At 46.1% G+C, this 17,710-nt stretch overlaps 1 protein-coding gene across 1 annotated transcript in view; it reads left to right on the top strand.

The window, feature by feature from the left end:
• The first annotated feature begins 230 nt into the window (after nucleotides 1–230).
• The window catches only part of SETX (senataxin), a 29,215-nt gene continuing 11,735 nt past the window's right edge, over nucleotides 231–17,710 (top strand). Inside the window, exons 1-12 of the mRNA XM_075834699.1 lie at nucleotides 231–365; nucleotides 1,089–1,272; nucleotides 1,391–1,601; nucleotides 5,719–5,828; nucleotides 8,074–8,293; nucleotides 8,375–8,494; nucleotides 8,928–9,099; nucleotides 9,223–9,316; nucleotides 9,646–13,401; nucleotides 14,911–15,019; nucleotides 15,619–15,798; nucleotides 17,335–17,567. Coding sequence (XP_075690814.1) covers nucleotides 1,093–1,272; nucleotides 1,391–1,601; nucleotides 5,719–5,828; nucleotides 8,074–8,293; nucleotides 8,375–8,494; nucleotides 8,928–9,099; nucleotides 9,223–9,316; nucleotides 9,646–13,401; nucleotides 14,911–15,019; nucleotides 15,619–15,798; nucleotides 17,335–17,567 — 5,385 coding nt within the window. The 5' untranslated portion in view covers nucleotides 231–365; nucleotides 1,089–1,092. The remainder of the gene's footprint in view (nucleotides 366–1,088; nucleotides 1,273–1,390; nucleotides 1,602–5,718; nucleotides 5,829–8,073; nucleotides 8,294–8,374; nucleotides 8,495–8,927; nucleotides 9,100–9,222; nucleotides 9,317–9,645; nucleotides 13,402–14,910; nucleotides 15,020–15,618; nucleotides 15,799–17,334; nucleotides 17,568–17,710) is intronic.

Here is a 17,710-nt window from a genome sequence, read left to right as displayed (position 1 = left end):
TGGTGCAGAGCTGTGTGGGTGGTGCAGAGCTGTATGTATGGTGCAGAGCTGTGTGGGTGGTGCAGAGCTGTATGTATGGTGCAGAGTTGTGTGGGTGGTGCAGAGCTGTGTTTGTCAGGCGGCGCAGATGTTTTCTATTTCCTGCTCATGGGAAGATTTTCATATAATGAAGCCAGAACTACATGACACGCCTCCAGCAGCACAGCCGGACTCCTCCCACACACGTGACTGATCACATGTTCCACGACATCATCAGAAGGTCCTTTATCTCCCGAGGATCCGGCTTCCTGCAGTAGGTGAAGGCCTCGGTGTGTCCTGGGAGCTACAGCCATGGCAGAGGCGGGCTGACAGCGGGCACAAGTCAGGTAAGGATGAGGAGGGCAGCCCCGGGAACATCTCCCTCCAGGCTGCGGCTGAGTCACGTGTTATTTTCAGTATTACATCCCGTCTATTCGTTTAATGGGGTTTGTCAACCTTTAGAATTTTAAATAAAGTTTATTGAAACAAGAATTCATAGCATCTATAGAAGAACTCCCAGCAGCAGCGACTACTACTAACCTCGCGGGTCGTCTGAGGGCGCAAACGTGCTGTCCGTGAGGGGGTGACGTACAAAAGCGTAAAGTAATGGAGTAGAAATTGCTGCGTATTACGGCGGAAAACCACGGACCACGGGATGAGGAACATCGCGGCTACTTTGGCTCCGGAAAGAAAAGCGACTTATAAAATCTGCTATAGTCACGCTGGTATCATGGCGAGCGTCCAAACCGCGACCGGCAGTCCCTATTATTTGTAACGGGGCTCCTGTTTTGGCGGTAAGATGAATGGCCGTCCGCTCTGGCTCAGGTAGGGGGGTCCCTGCGCCGGCGGTGGCCTCTTTTTTTACTATAGGACATATGGATGGGTTGTTTATATGAGACCCCCCCCCCTTATATCTACCCCACCGTGTGTATATATATATATATATATATATTAGTGCGGTCCCAGTCAGTGATTGCCCCCGTAACATGCCGCACGTTCCCAGTCCTTACTGGTGCCACGCTTGGTTTGCTCTTGTATTTTTTTTTAAATCTTTCTTTTTGTGTTTGTAGGATAATGAGCACCTGCCGCTGGTGCACCCCGGGCGGCTCCGTCTCTGCAGAGCTGCTGAAGAGCTACGCCGCCAAGGAGCTACGAAGCGATGACCTCATCGGCGCCAACGATGACCTCTCCTACTGCATGGAGTGCGTGGTGGAGTACCACAAGGTCCGGGATGACGCTCCACACCTGCACAAGGTAACCCCCCCCCCCACCCCCAAAAAAATACCTCTCCTCTTTGTTTGTATTGATTGATTACTATTTTTGCATTGAATTTTTTGTTTACCTCCCCCCCCCCCCTTCCTCTTTTCTCCAGGCCCTGTGTCCCCTGGAAACGTCTCGGGTCATCACTCAACTGGAGAAATCTATGCACGAAGAGATCGAAGAAGACGACGAGCTGTTTTTGGTGGAAGAAGACGGAGAGAAGCAACTTTTTGGATACACCGGCCCCAACTTTGAGGGTAGCGTCCGGGTGCCCCTGCTGGAAGTGCTCAAGTATCCGTACTTGTTGCTCGACCAGCGCGTTAGTAAGTAAACGCCTAGAAAATATCAGGACGCTCGGCCTGGGTTTAGATGATCTGATATTCCTTGAATTGGAGGCCGACATTGGAAAGGGCCGGTCCAATAAGAGTTCACATTTAGTTCTCCAATCGTCTTCTTTGCCAAAAGAAAAGACCCCGGAAGAGACCTCAATCAGGGTAGACCTGGCGTCCAGTGTCGGGCCAGGCTGAAATAGCGGCATCTGATTTTTTTTTTTCAAAAATAATTTTGCCATTTGGTAACTTTTTCTACCACGACTGGGATTTGTTCTCCTACAAAATTCCACACCAACTTTTTTTTTTTGGGCGTTTTTATAGAAATTTAGCGCCGATTCGGCTCCACTTTTTTGGCATATTCGTAGGCTCAGATTGGACGTTGCTACATGGAGGAAAATATCTAGATTCCAGTCTCTTGAGGCGCAGTCTTTACCGATTGCATGACCTGACCGCGAATAAGTGTCGCCGGATTAACGGCGTTTGCCAAAAATAGATATAACGCAATCAAATTTGGAATCCCGTGACGGATCAATAAGAAATGAAAGTCGTCCTTCCACGCAATTGACGGTAACATCTACAGATGACGTCCAGCCTGTCGAAAAAAAAAAATTTTTGTAGACCTTGTTAGGTTTTCGCTTAGTCCATTAGAACGTACGGCGTTCCTGAACGACCTGGCAATGACCCGGCGCCTCCAATGACCTTGACCGACCTAATTTACCCGGTCCCGGCAGGATTAGTCTTGGCCTCCTGATGCTTCAGTGTTTGGCCGTCTTCTTACTTTTGGTCGCAACTTTTTGATTGCATTCTTGCAGGATTGTTGAATGTTTTTTCTTGGAGCCTCAAGACTGTGGTTGAGGTGGCGTTATATGTTGTGTAACGTGTCGTACGTAATAGGAAGAGGCGTTGTCATTGTGGTTTGGAACCAGGTGGTTTCGATTTCTCGGCGGTGATTTGTATGTTTTTGTTTTTTTATTTTTGCTTTATTGTTCTTCATCCTGTGCTATAGAGCAGGGTTTATCAATGTTTCTAAGCCAAGTACCCCTACCCCAAGGCTATGATCGTACACAATGATGTGCCTATTAGTAGCATGAGTGCCCCCTAGAGGTATGGCACGTACCCTCTAGAATACACAGATTACAAGTTGAGAACCCCGGCGATCGTTCTGGTTTGAGTAAAGGACCTCTTTGGTCTTTGTCTCGTTTTTAGGGCTGAGGTTACGCACAGATTTCGTAACCGGATTTTTGCAAACTACTTGCCTGTAGTTTTTGTTTTCCAAAAGTTGCATGTATATCCGAGATGTAATGCGTTCTTATGGATTGAGACTGTTGCTGTACAAAAAGTCTTGTGTTTAGCCTAGAAGACACAACTGGTACAGCTACTACCCTCAACCTAGAGTGTCTGAGTGGTGTAGTAGTCCATGTCCAGGGATGATCTTTAGGGGCTCCCTGGATTTAGTTCACTGGGGGGGGGGGGGGTAAATAGGACAAATCTATCGGCAAGTTAGGGCTCTAATCTTAAAGCCTGTGGTTGATGAGACAACCTTTCCGAACGCAGCCACCACTCCCGGCACCCCTGGAAAATGGATTATTTTTGCCGGGAGAAGCCTTCTCCGGCCAGACCTATTCCCCGCGTGAATTATTACATGACGGCCATGAAAAGAAACATGGATGACTTGAGTCTGCCGGAGCGGGAGCTGCTTCTACAGAGCGTTTTTCCGTTCTGGCTCATAGAGGGCGTCCCGAATTGGGGACTTTTATGAAATCCATATGCCCTAGAAAGGCCATATGGACAGGGTTATCTTAATGAGACGTTGTCTATGAAGCCTCCAGGCGGCTCCTTCAAGCAAAGTACGATACGGGCTATGACATGAGGGAAGCGTTTTGTAGGCATGGTTAAAAAAATATGGGTTCGGCGCACAAGTAACGCCATTACGTTGCGATTTGTGCTGATTTAGATTATTGGTGCATAATGGAGTAAGAGTAGGGAAGATTATGGGGACGTGGTTTTGTTTTGAAGAGTTTATATACTGGAATATTGAAGGCTCTCTTACTTGGTTGTCACCGTAATGGTGGAGAGACGATCTCTTGACAAATCCAAGGAGCCGGGTAGCCAACTGGCGCCTAATTGTTTTGAGTTCCTATTGTGAGTATGGGCGTTCTCATTACTGGTCCACCAGTTGACTTGCCCCCCCCCCCCCCCCCCCATGACTGGCTCCTAGAATCTACCATGTTTTGTCCACCACTGGGCGATCGAGTCTCAAAGTTTTTTAAACCGGGAATCTTGTATGTCATGCGCTCAGATGAGCGTAATGAATTGGATATTCTTGGTGTTTCGGATGGATTTTTTTAAGTGGATGAATTGTTTCGAGAGCACATGAGGATTGTGGAGGCCTCTCCGAGTTGAGATCTAATAGAAATATCCACTTGTGTTGATGGAAAATTAGTTTCCGAGGTCGTTGTTTGAGATCCAGGCTGATGGGTTGTGCTTTGGACCAGTAGAAGGTCAGGAGTGGTGGAAGGAACTGATACGGCTAATGATCACCTGAGGGCCTTTTGGGTTTTGAGATGTTGGAGAAGTTGTATGAAGATTGTTGGAGGAGCTGAGATTTGGAAGTTTTGGGTTCGGAGTTGACGGGAATGATTGAAGTGTTTGCTCATATGAGGCAAAGCTTGGAAGAATATGGGTGGAGTACTACTGGTGTAAAGGGTAAAATGATCTGGTAGAGAAGGAGAAAGGAGGTGACCGTAGTAAAGAGAATAGGAAGAATCTGGATTGATGAAGGAGCTGGAGGATTAGGTTATGACACGGAAGAGATGTTATTGGGAATATTCATGGACTTCTTGATGGACGGTGTCCGTTTTGGCCATAAGTTGGGTTGAAGAGAAAGTCTATGACGTTCAGGCTTTTATCCTCTTGCCATGTTGAGGCAGAAGGTGGCAAAAATATAACCCTTATGGGGCATGCTGGGTCACGAGAAATGGTTTCCAAGAGTAAAGCTGGTCGTAGACATAGTCTTAAGGTGGCCGTACACCTTAGATGGATCAGGCATGAACCTGATGGGGTGTCGCGGCTCTTGTCCGACGTCGGGGGTAGAAGAAGGATCGGGCATGTTGGGATCCGGCATGCCGATCCTACGTTCCCACGGCAGAAAGGGATTTCGGAGGTGGCTTATTCTCCATAAAATAAGCAATGCATCGAGATTGAATGATTGGAGGGACATGACGCTTGTGGTGTTGTGTATCCCGGACATCATATTACCTGGACAATCTCTTTCCATATATTATAGAAGAATATATGGAGGTCACAGAAGGCGCCGTGCCGCTTCGTTTCTGATCGGCTTTCCTCATAGCGGTGCGCGCGCTCGATAGAAAGCTCGTTCGGCTTTCCGAGGAAAGCCGATCAGAAACTAAGTGGCACAGCGCTCGCCCGAGCCCTTCTGCTTCGTTTTTGCGATCGGTGGGGGTCTCCGTTCTCGGACCCCCACCGATTAAAACTTGTAAAGCAGGGATTGGGAAGTGGCTCAGTCTCACTCTCTTTATGGAAAGGTCTCATATATTCAAGATTATAGGGAACCGTGTTATATGCTCCAGTCGCATCCAAAGTAAGAGCAAATGGTCTGCAGGTTGCTGCTTAGAGTGAAAGTCACCTGGATGCCCACAATGCACTGCTTTCTGGTAACGTTAAACAAGCGGGGTTCTGAATGCAGCTTTAGTTGTGGCTGGAGTAGAAGACGTGATCAGTACAAGATAAGTGAAGTGAAGTATATGCAAAGGTCAGGCCGATCCGGCAGCTCCGATTCCTGATATTATCCTATCTGTTAAGACGACTTCTCCAGCAAACTTTAATGCATGCACGGGAGATCTTTGAAAGTTTTATTTGCAATGTTGTCTCTTTCAGTGTCGTGAAAAAGATGGCGGCTGTTGCCGTTACAATGTTACATAGCTGTTACTGTGGGAGGTAATGACCATGGAGCCTCGTGCTGCCTCTCCTGGCACAGTAATACTTTGAGCCGATACATGACGGAGATCTACCCTGCATGGTGTGAACTACATACGAGTTGGTCACATGACCTCCTTTTTCATATATACGTGTTCTATCCGTTTATCAGGTGAACTTTGCATTGAAGCCTTGTGCAAGATGGAGCACGTGAACAACCCCTTTCAAGTGTACGAAAAACTGCCGGGAATCTATCTCCTCCTGGTACATCCCAACGAGAGCGTGAGTTTATCAGTAACTTCTTCCCTTCTCCCTATCTCCTTCTGCACTCTCTATCTCTATCTCCTCCTCTCGTGCTCCCTCTCTCTTCCTCTTCTCCTCCATCACTCACTCCTTACTAGGGGTGCGCGATGCATCGAAACTTCGATACCCTGCATCCCCAAACGGTTCGATACCGTTGTTTCATGTATTTCGATATTAAGTAACACATGAATGTATGAGAGCGGGGCTGCGGTTGTGTAATAGTCATTGCCTCGCTCCTGAGTCCTGACAAGTGCCGCGGGGTCAGGATGATGCGATGCGGCCAGCGCTGCACTAATGAGCGGCGGCACTGAAGACAGAACATGGCGGCCGCACTGCAAAACACCCCCATGTTCTGTCTTCCGTGCCTGAACCGCCGCTCATTAGTGCAGCGCCGGCCGCATCACCTCATGCTGAGCGCGCACGCACTTACTGTCAGGAGCGGGGCAATGACTGTATTACACAACCGCTCTGTAACGGCAGAGATCAGAGAAACATCTCATCTCCGCCGCTATTCCCGTGAATGCTGCGATCAAAGCTGACCGCAGCATTCAGGGGAAAATGAGAAGGGTGGGTGGCCCTGGATTGCGTGTCAGGGAATTCCTGTGACACGATCGAGGGACATACCATATATGGGCAGACAGCCCAGGGTCTATTGAAGGACCCCAGGGCTGTCTTACCATATCTCCTGTTAGGGAATACTTAGGAATGTCCTAACAACTGCCTGTGTACTATAAGTATATAGATATATGCCAGTACATTAAAGTTTAAACATAAAGTAAAAACATAAAGTAATATTAAATTTAAAAAAATAGACATACACCTTTTTTATTTTTTTATTTTTTTTTATTTTTTACAATAAACATTAAAATCTCAATACATAAAATATACACACATCCGGTATTGGCGCGGCCGTAATAACCTGCACAACAATTTTTTGCATCATTTATGATGTGTGCGCTGTAAAAAAAATAAAATAAAAACGTTTCACTTACTGTGGGGCACGAGGTGTGATGATGAATTTAACCTCCACGTGCCTCACATTAATAGTAATTAACCCCATCATGTGCCTCATACATTAACCCATTATGACTGAGAAACATGATGGGGTTAATTACTATTAGTGTGAGGCACGTGGAGGTTAAATTCATCATCACACCTCGCGCCTCACATCAGAAAATGGAAGAACTTTTTTTTTTTTTTATTACTGTTGGCAAAGTATCGTTTTGGTATCGAAATCGCAATACTAAACGAAGTATCGGTATCGAAGTCCAAATTCTGGTATAGTGACATCCATACGCCTTACGGTCTCCTTCCCCTCAACCCTCCCTTCCACATGCTTCTCCACTATCCACCCTGCCTACCTTCTTCTGTAACCAGCCTGCCTCTCTTCTCTGCCCTCCCTATTTTCTCCTCTACCCTCCCTTCTCCACTACCGTCTTTTTTTTTTTTTTTTTCCACTACCTACCCTCCCTTCTTTTTCTTCTCCATCATCGTCTCCTCAACCCACCCTACTTATTTTCTTCTTCACGTCTCCCCTCCCTATCTTCTTCTACTCTCCCCTCCCTATCTTCTTCTACTCTCTCCTCCCTATCTTCTTCTACTCTCCCCTCCCTATCTTCTTCTACTCTCCCCTCCCTATCTTCTTCTACTCTCCCCTCCCTATCTTCTTCTACCCTTTCCCCCCTACCTTCTCCCACCCTCAGCCCCACTGATTACAATCTAAAGGGATTGAGCGGTGGAGACGAGGAGTCGCAGATGTATACGCTGCATTAAAGATGGCCACCTTGTAGTGTCCGTGCCAGGATAGCGTGCAGCACAGGAGAGACGTAAAGAAGTCGAAGGTGAGAAAATCATGTGCACGGCGGAGGTCTGTGTTGGCTGGAGATCGGTGAAGAGATGCAGAGTCATTCGGTTGGACAGAGCTTCGTATGTTCTTGGTATTCTCGGAGGAGGTGACGGCAGAGTACAGATCCTGGCTCATTCACCCATCCAATGTCCGAGTTACCTGTGAGATTAAAAAAGTTTCTGTCCAATAACTTTATTATCTTACTACTCTTGTACCGTCTTTCAGGTGTTTCCTGATTTCTTCACCGTTTACATCCAAAGCTTCATTTACGTTGAGCGCTCCTTGTATTGTGTCTTTAGTTCATCTCAACTCTTAATTTTTTTTGTGGTGTTTTTTTTTTTTTGTTCAACTCCACATTTTATGTTCCCTTCCTCGCAGATCCGGCGCTGGGCTATTTTAACAGCGAGGGCTCAAGGGAAGGTGGATCGGGATGACTATTACGATCTGCAGGAAGTTTTTACCTGCTTGTTTAAGGTCATTGAACTCGGTCTGTTTGAAAATCCTGACATTTACAGCTTTACAGACCTGGAACATGGAAAACTCATCCTCCTGCCGGCTCATTTGTATGACACTGCTAATTACAAGAACTACTGGCTAGGTGAGCGAACGCCTACGTATTTTATGGTTCCACGTAATCCCAAACAGTGGACGTCTTCTGACCTCTTGCGTTTTGTTGCAGGTGTCTGCATGTTACTGACTGTTCTTGAGGAACAAGCCATGGACACCTTGTTGTTAGGACCGGACAAACAGAATGACTTCATGCAGTCCATCCTACATGTTATGGAGAAACAAACCGAAGGTATGTACTGCGTTCTGTAACAGTCTAATGCGTGGAGAGTGTGTAGTCCGCGTGTGACAGGGTGTGACGTCTGTGGGGTGTGTAGACCCACTGGGCCGTGCCACCGTAGTAGCTGGTCAAATGGAAAGTCTATGACCAACACTAGGGTGAGAGTACCTGGGTAGCTGTCTTGTGCCGGACTATCAGAAGCAGGCTTGTGCTGGATAACCGACTTGAACACTGATGTCGTCTCGGACACTTGACTTGGCTCGATCGCCGGACACGGATACGGGATACAGCGAGGGAACCTTTGCAGACAAACACTGGGAAAGACAACATTTCTCAGGCTAAGAGTAGTGGGCAGGTCTCCTCTTATAGTCCAGGGTATGCTGGGATAGGTTGGGGTCAACATTGGTTGTCTACTACTTTTTTTTTTTAATTTGTGTTATTTCAGATGAAAGCACAAATCCTTTTTGGCCTGCTCTCCATTGCTTCATGATGATCCTCGATCGCTTGGGATCTAAGATTTGGGGTCAACTGATCGATCCAATCCAAGCCTTTCAAACCATCATCGCCAGCCCAAGTTATAATAACGAGATCGAAAACATAAGGGAAAGTTGTCAAAGGTCCGTTTCTAAAATTCCTCTCGGATCCAGGAGTTTTGCTAGTAGAAGCTCCTATTCTATACTTTTAATAGAACCATTATAATCTCCTGTCTCTGAAATCATCAATGTTTCTTCCCTCTAAAGTCTGGCTAAATATGAACCTGATTCTGACGGTGAGGATGACTTGGTCTCGTGCAGCCAGATGGTGTATAATTTCAACACTGAAAAACCAAAAAAGGTAAAATCCAGACTTTTATTTGGCTTTTGAAGAACCTATACTCCAATCCCAGCCAAAGCTGCAGTCACAATTCTGCTTCATTCTACTTGGAATATACTTGTAGCCCTATGATCTTAACAGCTTAGCTCTGTTATTCGAGCTGCCAAAATGCTCTCTGGTGACCGGAAGCGAGCAGAATTCTGAATGCAGCTCTGGATGTAAGCTCAGTCAGTGCAAAATCAGCTTAGTTAAGCAACATTTTGACTTTGCCATTTTGACCTCCACTCAGCATAATGTTATGGCGTATCCTACGATGTTTGTTTTGACATGATCTCCATCTATATTTGCAGGACACTGGATGGAAAAGTGCAATCTGCCCCGATTATTGTCCGAACATGTATGAGGACATGCAAAGTTTGGCGAATATTCTGCAGTCTGACATCGGCCAAGACATGCGAGTCCACAATAGCACGTTCTTGTGGTTCATACCGTATGTTCAGTCCGTCATGGATCTGAAGGACCTGGGGGTTGCGTACATCATGGAAGTGATTCACCACCTGTACTCCGAAATAAAGGACGTTCTCAGTCAAAGGAGTAGACAGTGCGATAAAGTTACAGAACTTTTTATCAGGGTCTTGGTTTCTATCATTGAGTTGCATAGGAACAAAAAGTGCCTTCACTTACTGTGGGTGAGCTCTCACAAGTGGGTAGAAGCCCTGGTCAAGGGCTCTATGATTCCAACCAAAGACACGGCGGCACGACACAACCCCAAAATAATCTCCACCTCACCCTTGTCGTCTTCGCCAAACTCTCAGGCGCCATCTTCCGTACAATTTGCTTGTATCCAGCTCATCCGAAGCCTTCTGCGAGAAGGATACCAGTTGGGACAGAGCTCGACTTGCAAGCAATATCTAGACAAACTCAATCTCGTTATCAGGGCGAATGTTCTGTGGAATCTAGAATTTAACAAGTCCGAGATTCAAGGTCTACAAAGTTGCCTCACGCAAATTATTAAAAGTATTAAAGACCGGACGTCCTCCATTCCTAGTTCGGTTATGGAGCAAACGGCCATTAGCAAAGTTCAATCCGTTCCTTTTATTAAGACCGAAAGGATCGAGGAGGATGACGAATGGTACGGGCGCAGTAATAGGTCTCCGCTTCCGTCTCCGGACCTCTTTCCCGCCATTACTAGCAGATCTTCCGAGTCTGGATGTAGTGGTGGTTTTCCATTACCATCTCCAGATATCCAACCCGCCGTTGCCGGTAGGCCTCCAGAACGTGGGGCGGAAGGGTTATTTTTGCCAGTTAAGAAAGAAGCTCAAGATCTCCGAACCAACGAAAAAGAGCTTGGTTCTTCCTTGCTTAATTCTTTTTCAAAAACTTCAATCAAAAAGGAACCATTGGATCGAACTCCTTCCTTAACATCTGTCCAAGAAAGCAAGAAGCTGAACCAAAAGCCGATAGGATGGAGGTCCAAACTATGTGAAGTCATGGCAAAATCTTCTCCAAATTTTAAGGATAAAAAGGATCCGCCGTCGTCCGAAAGTAAAGTTAGTAGCAATACGGCGAGCTTAAGTCTATTAAAGCCGTGTTATGTGCGCATTAAGAAGGAGAAAGACTTGTGGGAAGCGGCAAAAACCAGCAGTAACGGAAGCGATACCAGTGAAGAAAGCGATGGTGACGAGATACCGCTGACGCAAGTTAGAAAATCCTTGCCCGAAAAAGAGAAATTCTCGGTTTCGGACCATTTTCCAGTTAGCGAACAGCTTCAGAGACTGTCCTTAGAAAACGATCAGGAATTTAAGAAGGAGCAAAGCCATGTGGGAGACGCCAAATATAGTGATAGCGTGATGGACAGCGAAGCGGATGATGATCTGCCGTTATCGGAAGTTAAAAAAATCTTGATGACCAAATTGGGTAAAAAGTTGGATCCCGCGGTTGACTGTTCGGCCTCCGAGGTGACCCCATCACAAGACTTCGCTCCTATAGAGAGGAAAGTTAAAGGAACGGCAAGATCTTTGGCCACCGATGATTCCTCCTCTGAAACCGAGTTGTCCTCCGATCCGATCATAACCATCTCCGATGACTCGTCCGACGAAGACCAAAAAGACTGGCTTACGTTGGTTAAAACCGAGAAACCGGACGCCTGCCAAGAAGGAAGTTCTTCGTCTTCCGACAACTTGACGCTAACAAAAAGTGCACAAATTAAAAGTGAACCTGATTTAGAAACTTGCGACGAGTACAATTCCCAGTGCTTTGAGTTTGAAACCGAAGACGACATTTATTCGGCTTGGGAGTTGGAGGAGAAAAAACCTGATCTTCTTCCCCAAGCAAAAAAATGTGAAAAATCAGAATCCAACAGTAGCAATTTTGACTTGTCTAATAACTATGATCAGTGGGGATATGACACCGATTATATTTGTGATGATGTCATTGAAAGGGCGGCAGACGATGCTGAGAAGCAGTACAAAGAGTCCTTAAAAGATGGAGGTGGTGAAGGCAACAGCAATAGATCTTTACATGAGAAGATTAAATCCGAGCAGTTTTATGGGAAAAGTTCCCGGGAGACTAAAAATCTCGACTCTCGTTGTAGAAGTGAAGGGTCCAAAGAAACGTTCTCAATGGGGCCAAAGTCGAATGTGCACAAGAAAGCCGAGTCTTCTGTTAAGCAACAAAAAGTTCTGAATGTTAAAGCAACAAGAACCAAAAGCCCATTGAAGGCTCAAGCTAAAAAGGTCCGAAGCCCAGGCAAAACGTCCCTTGCTGTGGTCCCACCAAAGAAATTCCGCAAGTGTCCCGAACCGACGACTACTGCTGAAAAACTCGGTTTAAAGAAGGGTCCTCGCAAAGCCTTTGACTTGTCCCAACGGTCCCTCGATAGCTTAACCGAACTGCGTAACTACGGAAAGTCGGCGGGATTTGTGGAAGCGAAAAGGCAGAAAGCAAAATTTACAACTCCCCAAGCAATACTGGTGAAGGGAAACAAAAAAATGTTGGCTTGTCAAGAACGTCAGTTTTACCGTCAGTCTCGACCGAAAGATATTGAAAAAAGAAGGCCGAGTAACGACTCGGAGAAGAGTTCTCGAGCTTCAGAGAATTCGGCAAAGCTAATGAGAAAGAAGACGGAAGGTGGTTCCTCATTACAGAGCAGACCTGATAATAATGAAAAACTAGATGACCCCTCAAGGAAATCGGAGTCCCTTAAGATGTCTCCACAAGCTTCTACCAGCTCTGCATCTGAAACTACCAGGGAAGACTATTCGAATGACCCACCAAGGACCAAGACCGCTGAACCGTTGTCTTCCGTACCGGTGGATAATGGCCAGTCTTCTATGGAGACCAGATTAGAGGATTACGAGGATGATGACTACTTATTTTTAACCCAAGCTGATCCTCTCGATATGGACCTGTGTTCACAAGTGGAGTCAGAAATAGTTCAAGACAACTGGCCGTCCGCTGTGGGAGATCAACCTACGTCCGTACCGGAGGTGAAGGAGTCTTCGAAATGCAAATATGTGGGGTGCTCAGAGCCTGTGCCGGTCCCTGGTCATCCATGTCCTAAGCATAGTACATCTGAGAAACCAGACGATCACCTGTTCGCCAGACCTGGTTTGCCTCCATCGCTCCAAAAACCGGCAACACCCAAGGTTTTCAGTACGGAGACTGCTTCTCGAACTGCCAGCCTCACAAAGGACCTGGAAAATATCCCAAAGTATCCAACGCTTCCAAAATCTAAAGCTCAACTTCCGAAACCCCCTCTGCTCAAAGTAGTCCTGCCACAAAGGCGGCCACCGGTCCCCCAAACACCGAGCGGTGTTCTTCAGCCTCTCATTAATCAAAGTAATCTCCCGCTGCCGCCCGCTTTAAGCAGCGGTTCAGACATTGGGAAGGTCTCTGTAGCGGGACGCTTACCCCAACGCGACCAAGCCTGGTTCATGCGGGAGGTTCTACGCTGGAAATATGAAATGTTTGACAACTTTCAGCAGTTCGGGGCCCCCAGTAATATCTGTCCATTACCACTGATGAAGGTTCCTCTGAAGTTTTCTTGTTATGATGAGTATTTTAATGTCTTCTTCCCTTTGATGCTCCAGAACGCTTTTGAATCGGTAAGAGTTTTTGTTTTTTTTTCAACTTTTTGGAACATATCACGTCGTTCAGACTTCCGTCGTGGTGGCATACCTCGTCCATAGGGTACCGGCGGGTGGTATACGTATTGTACTGGATGCCTCGGTGTTGAATAGTGTACTAAAAAAATGTCTGCTAATGTAAACCCCCCAATCCCCCCCCACCACCACCCTGACATATGCCAACAGGAAACTTTTTGGGCATAAGTTGGGTCTATGGGGCCCTATGGAGACTTTCGGCATATACTTCAGCAGCTTTCGGGGCTCATACTCCGAACATAGTGTTGGTATGTGATGTGAACACCGCCTTAGGAACTAGTTATCTATATGAGGATAAAGTCCCTCGTTCCGTGAGGAACCTGTGACTTGTGCGTTATCGGTTAGATGACGCAGTCCAATGATCGGGCAAAGTTTTGGGACCAGTGATCAGACAATCAGTAGAAGTTGTGATTTGTAGGACGCCCCTGTTATTGCGCCAGGAGCTTTTCCAACATCCTATTATTTCCCATGGTGCTTTTCTGTTGGATTCCAACCTACTCTGCGGCATCGCAACTTTTTGTTTCTCGACCACCAGTATTAACCCTTTTCTTACTTTTGACGTACAAAAATAAAACTTTGATTTATAAAATTAACAAAATCCTATATAGTTACCCCCATACCTATGTATTTTATGACCGTAGACACCTTACATATTGTAATAAAATGTTACCCGCACTTTACACTTACGGGTGCCTTCATCCAAGTGTGACACTGTGTAAAAAATGTGTACATGTTTTTGGAGAAGTCTGACCCCAGCGGAGCCCGAGACGCACAAAACCTACTAAAAAAGAAAAGTAAAAGATGTGCGGAGATCATACATGTCACTTATGTCTATGTCCACTTCTCACACCTGTAGTAGGAAGAACAAAGTGCCCCCCTAAATGTGACAATGAGAGAGCACATGTCTGTGGTAAGGGGGTGATAACATAAAGGACCCTCTGGGGTCGCTGCAGGATGTACAGGGGGAGAGATGACTGTAACAGGCTGGGATCTTCCTGCTCTCACTTGCAGCTCCCTCCTCCCTCCCTTAGACAGACACAGAACCAGGAAGTAAAACTTTTCATCCTGTACTAGACTTCAAACCAGTGCTGCGCCCCGAAAAAAGACCTGGCCCTAATATTCTATTCAGGTCAAGCATTACAAGTCATGACATAGAATGATGAGGCATTTGGTCGGAGTAGCACTAGGATCGAGTCAAAAAGGGTAGAGCGGTATCTAAATTTCCTTTTTTTTATATTTAATTCTTCACCATTTTCAAGATCTCTGCTTGCTGTTGTTGAATCGAGTCGTTTTTGTTCAAATCCAAAAGCTAAAAAATAGTCCTTATGTCCGACTGGCACAGGAGTCCTGATACACTGTAACAAGCCCTGCACCTGTGTCAATTTATGTCTTGATAACGTCTTTACGCCTCTTGTTATAGCGGCTTTTCGTTGCTGTTTTTGCTTTTACCAGCTGGCTAAAGAATGGAGAGAAAAACGAAGACCCCAAAGCTCCCAACCATATAGATTACACCTGCAAAACTTCTGCCTGGACAGCCAGGTCAACCGGGGAGAGTTTCGAGGTAAGAACTTTTCAAATTTGCCCCAATTCTTACACACGGGATTTCACTTGTGACTTAAAGGGATTTTCCGGTTTCCGCAAATAAGCGTTATTCTTTGTATAATGAAAAGTTATACAATTTTCCAATATACTTTTCTGTAGGAATTCCTTATGGTTTTCAAGATCTCTGCTTGTTGTCATTCAATAGGAACCATGATGGTTTATTTCCAGTGATTACAAATCTGTCCTGGTCATGTGATCACACAGGTGCAGGGTTTGTTGCAGTGCAGTTATCAGTGCTGTGTCTTGTAACGACCTGTGCACCTGTGTGATCGTCCTATAACCAGGACAGATTTTTTTTAGTTACTGGAAGTAAACCATTATGGTTCCCTTTTGAATGACAACAAGCAGAGATCTTGAAAACCTTAAGGAATTCATACAGAATGTATATTGGAAAGTTGTATAACTTTTGTTTCTACAAAGAAATAACATTTTATTTGCTAAAACCGGAAAATCCCTTTAAGTCACAAGTGAAACCCTTTAAGAGCCTTAAAATCCTCACTCTTTTTAGTTTTAGCATTTCATGGACTAACATGTTTTCTTCTTCTGCCTGCTGATTAGCCTGGATACGGGATAAAGACTTAAACTACCAACATCATCCAAAGGAGGACGACTTGGTGTTTCTGCTCACACCAGAGTCTCCGGACAGCCATTCCCGAGAGGAAAAAGAGACTCCAGCTTCACTGGTCTATCATGTTGGGCATGTCTTCCGATTTACCCGCTCTCAGAGTGCACAGAACTGTAAGTATACAGCTAGGAGGATGGATCCCTTAAAGGAATTGTCTTGTGCAATATATTAGATATAAACTATATTGTTGCATGCAGTACCACTGTTCTCCATTGAAGTCAGCAGTTGTTTCCATAGACCCCAATGGAACAGCGCCCCCACCTTTTGTCCGACCATTCAGGACAACTCTTGTCCATATCACCTATTAGGACATATGGACATCATAGAAAGGGATTGCCTGCTTGAGACCCTGCCCCAATAGGGAGCTGCTGCCGAGAACACTCTGGCGGACTCGGCGGGACCACTTTAATGGGCGCTTTGTAATAACGCGCTTTCCCTGTAGATCAGGGGTGGGGAACCTTTTTTTTCTGCCAAAGGCCATTTGGATATTTATAATCTCGTTCGCCGGCCATATAAAATTATCAATTTAAAAATGAGCCTGCTATATTTAATTAACTCGCCCCTAATGTGCTGGCTGCAGCTGCTTCTCTTTGATGCGGCGCATAATGTTCGCCAATATTGATGATGATGCGCCGGTCATTCTGGAGCGCAGTCGACTCTTTGGTACGTTTTGAAAAGCACTCACAGCAGTAAGTCGTCCCCACAGGATATGTCATAAATGTCAGATCGATGCGGGTCCCATCACTGAGACCCGCACCGATCCCTAGAACGGGCCCCCTAAACCCCGTTCTACCGCTCCTGTGTTCCGGCTGGTTTCCTACCATGAAGAAGAAAACAGCGTAACTCGCTAAGCTGCGCTGTTTCCGTAACTACTATTCAGTTCTATGGGAGTTACGGAAACAGCGCAGCTCAGCGAGTTACGCTGTTTTCTTCTTCGTGGTCGAACATCACAAGCTTCAGCCACAACACAAAGAGGTAGAACGGGGTTTAGGGGCCTGCACCTGCACCTGCACCCTCTGGGACCTGCACCTGACAAATGACCTAGTCATTTTGAAATTAACTCTTTCCCAGCCAAGGATGTATGAAATACGTCATGACCATTAAATGCTTGCCGCGCCTAATTTATAAGGGGTAAAGCATTTCTTTTGATACCATATTAATTTTGGCTTTTAAATTATATCGGACTGAAAGCCAGGAGCAATATCTGGGGCGCAGGTCTGTGTAGGGGAGGGAGCAGGAAACTGCATTCTGTGACGGTAACCGGCTTTGATATTTCTATCTTTCCCCCGAAACATCTTAAAGTGACCCCAGGGGGAGGATACGGGAACTTTTCTTCATGTTATTACCCCTCTCACCAACCAGGGAGGATATGTGCGTCTCCGGCTCAGCTGGGGGCCATCAATATTTGATAGGTGTGGGTCCGAATCTCAGCACACCTGCCGATTTGCTGTTTTGAAGGGCTGCAGCGCTCGTACAAATTCCACAGCCCCTTCAAGACAGCTGATCGGCGGTGGAGCCAAAAGTCGGACCCCCACCGATCAGATCTTGATCGCCACCGATCAGATCTTGATCGCCTAGCCTGTGGACAAGCCATCGATTTTCTCTCTTTGGGAAAACTCCTCTAATCTATTCCATTTTTTTTTCCCTAGTTGAGAAGGAGCAGTACACGTTTTGTGACTTGTGTATCCACACGCACGGAAATCTGTCGGCGTTCCGGGATCAGCAGGTGCAGTGCATCATAATCGGAAGCTTTATAACCACCCTGCGGCAATTTAAAGCTTTACTCCAACTTCAGAGGAACCCACTGTTCAAACCCATCATTCACTCCAACCCCACAGACTTCTTGCCAAAAGACAATGCCGAAAATAATTCCACCTTCTCCGTAAGTTCTTTATATGCAATTGCTTTAGATCAGCCTGTGTCTATAGGGTAGTAAGAATATACAGACTACTATAAATGGCAGTCTGCATTCTGCTGAGGGGTCCCTGAATGGCAGTCTGCATTCTGCTGAGGGGTCCCTGAATG

The sequence above is a fragment of the Rhinoderma darwinii genome, chromosome 8, assembly GCF_050947455.1.
Source record: "Rhinoderma darwinii isolate aRhiDar2 chromosome 8, aRhiDar2.hap1, whole genome shotgun sequence".
In the NCBI taxonomy this organism is placed as follows: domain Eukaryota; kingdom Metazoa; phylum Chordata; class Amphibia; order Anura; family Rhinodermatidae; genus Rhinoderma; species Rhinoderma darwinii.
The sequence above is the reverse complement of the archived record's forward strand: the minus strand, read 5'-3'. Positions and strand labels throughout refer to the sequence as shown.